The following is a 10,390-nucleotide window of genomic DNA, read 5'->3' as shown; positions in this document are numbered from 1 at the left end:
TAGATAGATAGATAGATAGATAGATAGATAGATAGATAGATAGATAGATAGATAGATAGATAGATAGATAGATAGATAGATAGATAGATAGATAGATAGATAGATAGATAGATAGATAGATAGATAGATAGATAGATAGATAGATAGATAGATAGATACAGTAGATAGATAGATACAGTAGATAGATAGATACAGTAGATAGATAGATACAGTAGATAGATAGATAGATAGATAGATAGATAGATAGATAGATAGATAGATAGATAGATAGATAGATAGATAGATAGATAGATAGATAGATAGATAGATAGATAGATAGATAGATAGATAGATAGACAGACAGACAGACAGACAGACAGACAGACAGACAGACAGATAGATAGATACATAGATAGACAGACAGACAGACAGACAGACAGACAGACAGACAGACAGACAGACAGACAGACAGACAGACAGACAGATAGATAGATAGATAGATAGATAGATAGATAGATAGATAGATAGATAGATAGATAGATAGATAGATGGATCGATGGATGGATGGATGGACGGACAGACAGACAAATAGATAACCACAGCAGTTGATAAAGCTTCGTAAAATAACCAATTAAAAACAGGAACAGGATGCAACAGGTCATGCGGCTGCTGTCATCTCCGGATCACAGAATCTGTCGTCCTCGAGACCTCGTCTCACATATTTCCAAGAGCTGCTGCGACACCACTGTTCAATACCGCTTTGGTGAATCAATTGCTAATCAAGGAAATTCACTTTTATATTTTGGTAAGTAGTTTACTTACATAAATGGACTAATGATTTTCTAGTTTTAAACTGCGAATAATTTCAAAACTATATTAGGGAAAAATAACAGTGGAACTGGTTTCGATTCGATTCTCTCGAAGGTGAGTAGAAATAAATTTCTTCTCACATTGTTGTAGGCTATAAGTTCAAGAGGCACAGCGAAGTCATGTCATTATAGTAGATTGCAATAGAAGAGTGTTAAGTGTATTATAACAGAATCGAGGAAACAGTCTGAAAAAACAAGCAAAGCCGAAATCTGCTAATACATGATCAGAAATTTTCATTGAGTGGAGCATTTCTTTAACAGTTAAGTTATGGTTTATTTAATGACGCTCGCAACTGCAGAGGTTACGTCAGCGTCGCCGGAGTGCCGGAATTTTGTCCCGCAGTTCTTTTACATTCCAGTAAATCTACTGACATGAGCCTGTCGCATTTGAACACAATTAAATGCCATTGACCTCTGCCGAAATGGAAACCGAAACCTCGAGCATACAAGGCCAGCGCTATTCCAACTACACTACCGTGTTTAAAATATTTAATACTTACTTACTCACTGACTTTTAAGGAACCCGGAGGTTCATTGCCGCCCTCACATAAGCCCGCCATTGTTCCTATCCTGAGCAAGATTAATCCAGTCTCTATAATCATATCCCACCGCCCTCAAATCCATTTTAATATTATCTTCCCAACTACGTCTCGGCCTCCCCAAAGGTCTTTTTCCCTCCGGCCTCCTAACTAACACTCTATATGCATTTCTGGATTCGCCCATACGTGCTACATGCCCTGCCCATCTCAAACGTCTGGATTTAATGTTCCTAATTATGTCAGGTGAAGAATACAATGCGTGCAATTCTGTGTTGTGTAACTTTCTCCATTCTCCTGTAACTTCATCCCTCTTAGCCCCAAATATTTTCCTTAGCACATTATTGTCAAACACCCTTAACCTATGTTCCTCTCTCAAAGTGAAAATCAAAGTTTCACAACCATAAAGAACAACCGGTAATAGGCTATAACTGTTTTATAAATTCTAACTCTCAGATTTTTTGACAGCAGACTGGATGATAAAAGCTTCTCAACCGAATAATAACAGGCATTTCCCATATTTATTCTGTGTTTAATTTCCTCCCGAGTATCATTTATATTTGTTACTGTTGCTCCTAGATATTTGAATTTTTCCACCTCTTCAAAGGATAAATTTCCAATTTTTATATTTCCATTTCGTACAATATTCTCGTCACGAGACATAATCATATACTGTACTTTGTATTTTCGGGATTTACTTCCAAACCTATATCTTTACTTGCCTCAAGTAAAATTCCCGTGTTTTCCCTAATCGTTTGTGGATTTTCTCCTAACATATTCACGTCATCCGCATAGACAAGCAGCTGATGTAACCCGTTCAATTCCAAACCCTCTCTGTTATCCTGGAATTTCCTAATGGAAGATTCTAGAGCCAAGTTAAAAAGTGAAGATGATAGTGCATCTCCTTGCTTTAGCCCACAGTGAATTGGAAACGCATTCAACAGAAACTGATTAAAATATTTAATACTGTAAATGTATAAAAACATTCATTGCAGAGTTTATAACTAGAAAGAAAAGTAAATTTTTCCTTTTAATTGAAAATGGACTTAGTGTGTTTGGTATTACACTAATATTCAATTCATAATTGGAATGTTTTGTCCTAAGGATGTGTATTCGCATGTGACTTAATTTACTATATCAATTTTATAAAATGGTTATTCACGAAAACATATGTAACATTCCTTGAAAACAAGTTTTTTTTAATTGGATGAAAAGTTAACACCGAACTTCTACATTAAGTAATTTTTTTAAGTTTACCGTGCAATGGATACGAATTGTTGTTGTTTAGTCAACTGTCCGAAGACAGGTTTCAACCTTATAAGCAACACCAATAAGGCATCACCCATGAGGCAACTAGGCGAGGAGATAATGGGGTAGGGTGGCCGGTCCCTTTCTCCCTCCAGTGCATACATCGCCGACTAGCTACATATTGCACTATTCAGACTTCAGATGCATACTGTTATTGCAAGTTATCTTGAACCTTACAGTACATCCCCTAAGTCTGTCTTTGGAACTCCTCGGTACGGCGTGTACTCATCAACGTAACGACACGGCAAGGATGCCCCTCCCTCGGGTAACGTGACTCTTTTCAGAAAACGTTGGTTCTTTTACCTTACGGCTCTCTACTGTAAAAGAACTTGGTTCAATACAGACATCATCTTCTCTCGATACTCCGGTTTTGAGAGGAGAACATAGTTTCGTAGCAAGCTTTAATTAACCTGTAATGAGTAAGTATTTAAATATAATCGTGTGTACACTCTCTCTCATCCGGGCTGGGGATGGGCAATGGCGGAGTTACTACAGCTACTTCTATACATTATATAGGCCTGCATGCCTTACACCTTCAGCTAATATGTACATATTCTTATAACAATATTCTACAGGCTTATTATTTAAATTTACATTAATTTACAATTATACACAATCCATATCCCTATCATTGCTGCCATCATCGCTTGGTCCAAAATTAATTATTTCGTCAATGGCATCATCCATTCGGAATTATCTTCTTAATCGTAGGTACTACTTTCTGAACACGACAGAATTCTTCGATTATATCCCGAGTAACATGTTGATCGAAGTCGTCCACTTCAACTTTACACAAGTCTAATTCTGGAATGAAATAATAGGGTAAACTAGAGTCTGTTGGATAGTCGGGCATGTTGGACACTCTGTACTTTAACGTGTTACCACGCCACTTGTGGGCACCACATTCTGCTAGAAGTCAACGACGGAAGTAGCCCCACTCGTGCCTACTTCCGTCATTGACTTCTAGCTGAATGTGGTGCCCACAAGTGGCGAGGTAACACGTTAAGGTACAGAGTGTCCAACATGCCCGACTGTCCAACAGACCCTAGTTTACCCTATGTTTAGTAGAACTATAAGAAAATAATAACTTGCAACAGTAATTCATTATGTCGCTCTCAATACACACACTATTGTACATAACTTTTATAGCAATAATTTCTAAACATTACATACCTATTCTTTCCCGGAGTAGTGTGAGGTTCATTCGGTTGTAATTCAGTATTATTTTTAATTCTCTTCATGGAACTAATACTTTTGCCAGAGTATTTAGCCGCTCTCTCATATTCCTTAGCAAGAGGTTCCAGCAAATATTTGTTTAATTTTTCCTTCTCGCAACGCTTAATTTTATTATATTTGCGATAATTTCTCTTTCTCGGCTATGGATAACAGCGTTACTTTTTCTCCGCGGTGGTGTGATTTCACCATAATTACTACCCTGTGATTGCTGCTCCATGTTAACACTACTGGTACGCAGTGAAGGAAATAGTTCTATGTTTCTTGACAAGAGATCATGCTGCGGAGCATGCGCAAACAACTCAGTTGGCTCCACCCACGTTACGCGCTTCCTTTCCTCTGCCCCTCTGTCCCAGCTCAGAAGGTTCAAGATAACTTGCAATAACAGTACAAACAATTGTTCTTCCTCTGACACATATCGTCAAGTGAGATGTACTGCCTGATAATAGATGTACCTATCAGCCAGAACCTCAATCAGAGGTAGGAAGCGAATTATCATATAAATAATAAAATAATATAAAATAATCAGAGATAAGCATAAATGTGGAGGAAATATTAAATAAATATAAAAATATGTACAGATACGAAAATACAATTTGGAGCTTCCTCATTGTGTGTGTCGCTTACAACACACTGCGCATGTGCAGAAAACAAGAGTCCCTGTATATCCGCTACTTCTGGACAGTCGTACGAAATTGTTTCCTACATACAGGTGAACTGTCATCAAGACTCGTCCCAAATTTTAATTCCGTATATTTACACATCTCAATTAGAAGCCAAAATAATATGTGTAGTTTCCTGATAATTAAAGATATATCTTTCAACCATGTCTTCTTCTTTTTAAAGTATGAAAATATTGATGTTATTCTTTTCTTCCCAACAGATCAATCGTCACCATGTCTACACGTTCAAGAATCATCTCAGTCGCTTTATTACTACTAGTACCGGTCCTCACATTCTGGATGTGGTTGGTCACCCTGGCTATACACTCCTCATGGCTATGTCCTCGTGAATGTTGGTGTGATCCAGAGGAAGGTGTATTGGATTGCTCATATGCTGCTTTAAAAGAAATACCTCATATTTATCACAGTACTACATATATGTTGAACTTTAAGCGCAACAATTTAAACGAACTTGAAGAGAAGGCATTTGTGTCCAAAAATATTTTTCAAATTGAAATATTACGCCTTGATTATTGCAATATCTCGTATATAGATGTAGATGCATTCAATGGGCTGATATTGTTTGTCGAACTTAGCCTAACGCACAACTTGTTAACAGAATTAAAAGTTGGTACATTTAAAAATATGACACACATGGAAGGTCTTTCCTTGGCGTACAACAGAATTGAGAATTTGGAGGCCGGAATATTCGAAGATTTGGTATCATTACTCTGGCTAGAGTTAGACCATAATTTGTTGAACAGCTTGAAAAGTGATGTATTTACTGGGCTTACTAATTTGTATAGTCTTTTCTTATCAGACAACAGATTATCTACTCTTCATCCAGATGTGTTCATACACTTGACTAAGCTCGCTTATTTGTATTTAAATGGAAACGAAGAACTGCAGATTCCAAGTAACAGTTCCTTTCTTAACATACTCTCAGTAGACGAGTTATACATATCATATTGTAATGTAAGTCGTGTAAAGTCCAAATCATTCGAAAACGCATCCAACCTTACAGTACTGAACCTCAGAGGGAATAACCTCAAGACCATAGATGAAAATATATTTAGAGTCATGCCAAGGTTAACAGATTTAATATTGTCTGGAAACCCACTGGGATGTGACTGTGGGCTCTTAGAAGTGTGGAGATGGTACCAGGAACCTAACATCGAAGTAGCAAGGAATGTAGAATTTTCTATATGTGAGAGCCCCGAAGAAGTGTTAGGAATGTGGTGGGATGTGCTTGGAAAGGCTCAATGTACGAATGGAAGTATAGTGTTCGAAGAAGGTTATAAGTCTATAGTTCGAAATTTCGTTTACGGGGATGGTTATTATGCAAAGCTTATTTTTTATGAGTATGTTGAGCCTGCAATATATACACTTTTATTTATATTTGGCACAGTTGGTAATGTAGCGGTTTTAGTTGTGATAATATGCAATTCAGATATGCACACTGTTCCCAACGCTTACGTAATGAATTTGGCTGTTAGCGACTTAATGTTATTAGCCGTGAACACAATATATATCTACATCGATACACGTTCCGAATCTTGGCAAATCGGTGATGATTTATGCAAGGTGTTCGGTTTTTTACGGCATTCTAGTATAGGAGTGTCTGCATATTTGATATCTGTTATGAGCATTCAGAGGTACCAAGTAATATCGAGGCCTTTACACAACAGACATCAATCCATGACAAGAATCGTAACGATTGCCACTATCCTAGGAGTCTGGACAATATGTTCATTGTTTACGATTCCATATACGTTAGCTGTACACGCCGATTATATGTGTTCTGTCTACGACAGCTGGAAATACTACCAAAAGGTGGTCGTATTTGAGCTTGTGGTGTTCTGTATTCTTCCCCTTGGTGTAACAGCTTGTATGTATTGTCTGGCGGCACGCCATTTAATGAGAAGTACCAATATAGAGTCCGGAGAAATTCACAACAAAGGAAACTCGCGAAGGAGCACAACAAGAATTGTGTTGGGCTTTACATTGGTGTTTGTTGTTAGTTTTCTTCCATATCACATTTATTTGATTTGTATGATAAGAAATGTGTTTGAGGATGCCTATCTTAAGAATTACGTGTTCACAGTATCCATATACTTGCTTATGTTCAATTCGTGTTTTAATCCAGTAGCACTGTGTTGCTCCAGTAAGTGTTACAGAAAATACTTCAAGTATTACTTACTTAAGTGTTGTGGGAGAAAGTCTCCGACCACTGTTAACTTTACAAAGTAGTGTATAAGTGTGTACAATTTAATTTAGAAATCTTCTCACTAATCGTGAGCTGCTACAAGGGACAAAGAGTACTTAACCATATAAATGTTTACATGTTGTTGAACCATTCACTATGTTTTGACAATTAAACTCCTACAAGTACAGACGTGGACAAATTATTAACAAAATTGACGATTTTTATGACAAATCTGTTTACAAAATTTGACTTTTCAATTTAGACTACAGTTGACAATTTTGCACATTTTTATCATTACAATAGATAGAAATATGCAAAAATGTCAACTGTAGTTTAAATTGAAGAGTCAAATTTTGTAAAGATATATAATAAAAATCTTCATATTTTGCTAATATGCAAAAATGTCAACTGCAGTTTTAATTGAAGAGTCAAATTTTGTAAAAATATAAAATAAATATCTTCAGTTTTGCTAATAATTTGGAAATATCCAAAATGTAAACTGTAGTCCAAATTGAAGAGTCAAATTTTGTAAAAATATATAATAAAAATCTTCAGTTATGCTAATAATTTGTAAATATGCAAAAATATCAAATGTAGTCCAAATTGAAGAGTCAAATTTTGTAAAAAAATACACAATACAAATCTTCAATTTTGCTAATAATTTCGAAATACGCAAAAATGTCAACTGTAGTCTAAGTTGAAGAATCATATTTTGTAAAAATATGTAATAAAAATCTTCAATTTTGCTAATAATTTGTCCACGTCTGTACATAGCTGCAAATACATTTTGTGATTGGTGGAAATATACCTAGTTTTAGAGAGGTAAGTGTTACAAAAAAGTAAAGAATGCTAATAAACTTGGTTTCATTTCGAATATAGGTGATGCTTCAGGAGAGCAATTGATCCTATCAATGCAGCTAAAGTTACAATCGGAATATTAGATGTAGGTATTCCTAGCCTCTTAAACACATCTTTCACGAAGAGAGTAGCGGTACCTCTTGCTCCAACCAGAAGTCCGATTACTTCAAGCTCTTTTAGCTGGTACTCTCGGAGGTAATATGGAATGGTAGGATTGTAGATATTCTTTTTTTTCCTTATCCACATTTGCTGGCTGAACCTCATTCGTTTCGAAACGCACAGTGGGATCAATTATTATGAATCCAGGTCTTGTAGATTCCTTGAAAGCTATGCGCCGTGTACTGCCAGTGACGGAGAGACCATGTACTTCTTCAAAGGTGTTGTAATCGCCATCTTTAAGGCCAGTGGCTATAATTGATCGTACTTGGTGGTGTCTGGCGTTTCGCAGAGCTTCGCCGTGCGGACAGGATCCCAGGACGTGTGTAAGAGTTTCAACCTCGTTGTGGCAATGCCTACAATGGTTGTCCTGAGATCTTCCCGGCACAGCACGTACTGCAGCAACATTTCCAACAATTTTAATGCCATCGCGCCATTCGCTGTTGGAGAGTCCTTCGTGTTTAGAAATCCATTTGTTGGCACCTAGATATTGTTTAAATAAAGCTACACCTTTCCCTTTCTGTGGATGACGACACCAAATGTCAAATTCTCTGTTCCTCAGAAGGTTACGAATCTTTGTAGCACTTAAGAAATGAAATAAGGCATTTTCTGGAACAGTGTTCAGAGATTGGGCACATCTAATGCTCTCCTCATGAACCTGACGTGTTTGTATGATGTATGGGTTTTATTTTAAAGCGTATGGATATGTTGTAAACTTTTAACGTGTGTAATAAAATATGTTTATTTTATAATAAAATACATAAATATATTGGCATGTGTTGTAATGTACAATTATTTTACAAAAATCAAAATATAAAAAAGAGTTAAAGTATGAATCAATGATTATTTTAGTATTAGTAGTATTAGTATACATTTATTTAATCTGGTAGAGATAAGGCCGTCAGGTCTTTTCTGCCCCTCTACCAGGGGATTATAACTATAATATGAAGAATAAAATTACAATTAATATTAAATTTACAATTACAATTACAATAAAAATTAAAGTACGAAAAGATTACCTGATTAATGAACAAAGAATATTTTTGTATTTACTGAATTACAAATTAAACCTAGAATAACAAAATTCTATAGTGATGAAATTACCCGACATTGAAATATTTTGTGATAGAATAAGGGAATTATTTACAAGAAGCCATGTCTGAACGAGTCTCAATTACGGACCAGTGCCTAGTAAGTTTGCGTTTGAATTGAATTTTATTTCGACAGTCCCTGATTCTAGCAGATAGCGAAGTTCCTCAGAAAATAGTATTTTGTCGTCATATCCTTCACTTATGAAGACACGTTACAAGAATTGAATTACAATCTATTAAAAAACTGTTTTTTTTTTTAATTTGACTTGTGATCGAAGTTATCTGCTTAAATAGGGTAAAGTCGATCACCATTGAATTTTTAGTTTAAGATCGATTTTAAAATATTGCGGAGTAAAGTCGATCACTGTTTAAGTTTTTAAAAAACAAATTAAGTGTTTTACATATATTTTCTTTGTTATAAGGGCCGTATAAACAATAATAATCTTCAATATATGCCTATAGCATTATATAGTGTACCTTTTGTTACTGTGATCATAATATTCGATACATTTAGGCCTATAGGTCTCCACTGTACAATCGTGACTATGATTGCCAACTTTTAAAACATAAAAACACATTTTAATACTTCAAATACCACCAAAGAAAGATTTAAGAATTCAAAATTTACATTGAAACACCACCCTTAAATTATGATCTAAAATGCAATTCAACATTACTTAGGTTTATATGAGATGTTATTTGAAATATTGTCCTCCTCATGTCACTTTAGAAACTACGTTGTTCTCATAGTCAGGTACAGAGGGTTGTACAAAATATATTCCTTTGGCAGTGCTTCTCTTACGCAAGAAATTCACCATAATTTCGTCTTCCTCTCTGCCCACTGTCCCATCAATATAAGCTATACTATGACACTTCTCTGTTTATAAGTGTTAGTTGGAGGTATTTCGGTGAACAATTTATTCTTCCTGCTGGTCCTATCTGCTTCGAGTAGGTCGATGGCATGATCGACTTAACCCTACAAAGGTACAAGTTTTCTTAAAATAATAAGTTTTAATACTAACATTTACGAACTGCAAAACTATTATTTCAGGATACAATCTCAACGAAAACTACTTGCGTAGGCCTATACTTCCTGTCTCCTTTCACTGCTGACTATAATTTAGAGTTTGTAAGACTTTGTTTTCATTTAAGAGAAAAAGTTGATAATAACAATTTTCACTTCAACGGTAATTACACAGTGTTGCCATTGTTGGCATTCGCAGGCTTTTTGTTGTCCCTCTCGCTTACATTTGCAATGTAAGGCAATGAAGTCAGCATAACAAAATTTTAACAAGTAACCGAGAAAATATATAATTTTCAATAAAAATCGCAAATGATCGATTTTACACCCACTGATTGACTTTACGCACTTCTACGGTATAGCCTATTATATTAGGACAATTATATTGGGAAACAAACGGCAAACCGACGCTGTAAAACACCTCGATATTTCCCCCGTTAAAGTAAGTACAGTGCATATCCCTTTCAGTTC

General features: G+C 35.7%; 1 protein-coding gene across 1 annotated transcript; it reads left to right on the top strand.

The window, feature by feature from the left end:
• The first annotated feature begins 540 nt into the window (after positions 1–540).
• Positions 541–8,342, top strand: LOC138708652 (uncharacterized). The gene is made up of 2 exons (XM_069838738.1): positions 541–784; positions 4,809–8,342. Exon 2 carries the CDS (start codon positions 4,822–4,824, stop codon positions 6,835–6,837), a length of 2,016 nt encoding a protein of 671 aa, XP_069694839.1. The 5' UTR covers positions 541–784; positions 4,809–4,821; the 3' UTR covers positions 6,838–8,342.
• Positions 8,343–10,390: the final 2,048 nt, after the last annotated feature.

This window comes from Periplaneta americana, chromosome 11 (assembly GCF_040183065.1).
Source record: "Periplaneta americana isolate PAMFEO1 chromosome 11, P.americana_PAMFEO1_priV1, whole genome shotgun sequence".
In the NCBI taxonomy this organism is placed as follows: Eukaryota; Metazoa; Arthropoda; class Insecta; order Blattodea; family Blattidae; genus Periplaneta; species Periplaneta americana.
This window is presented reverse-complemented; position numbering and strand designations above follow the sequence as displayed.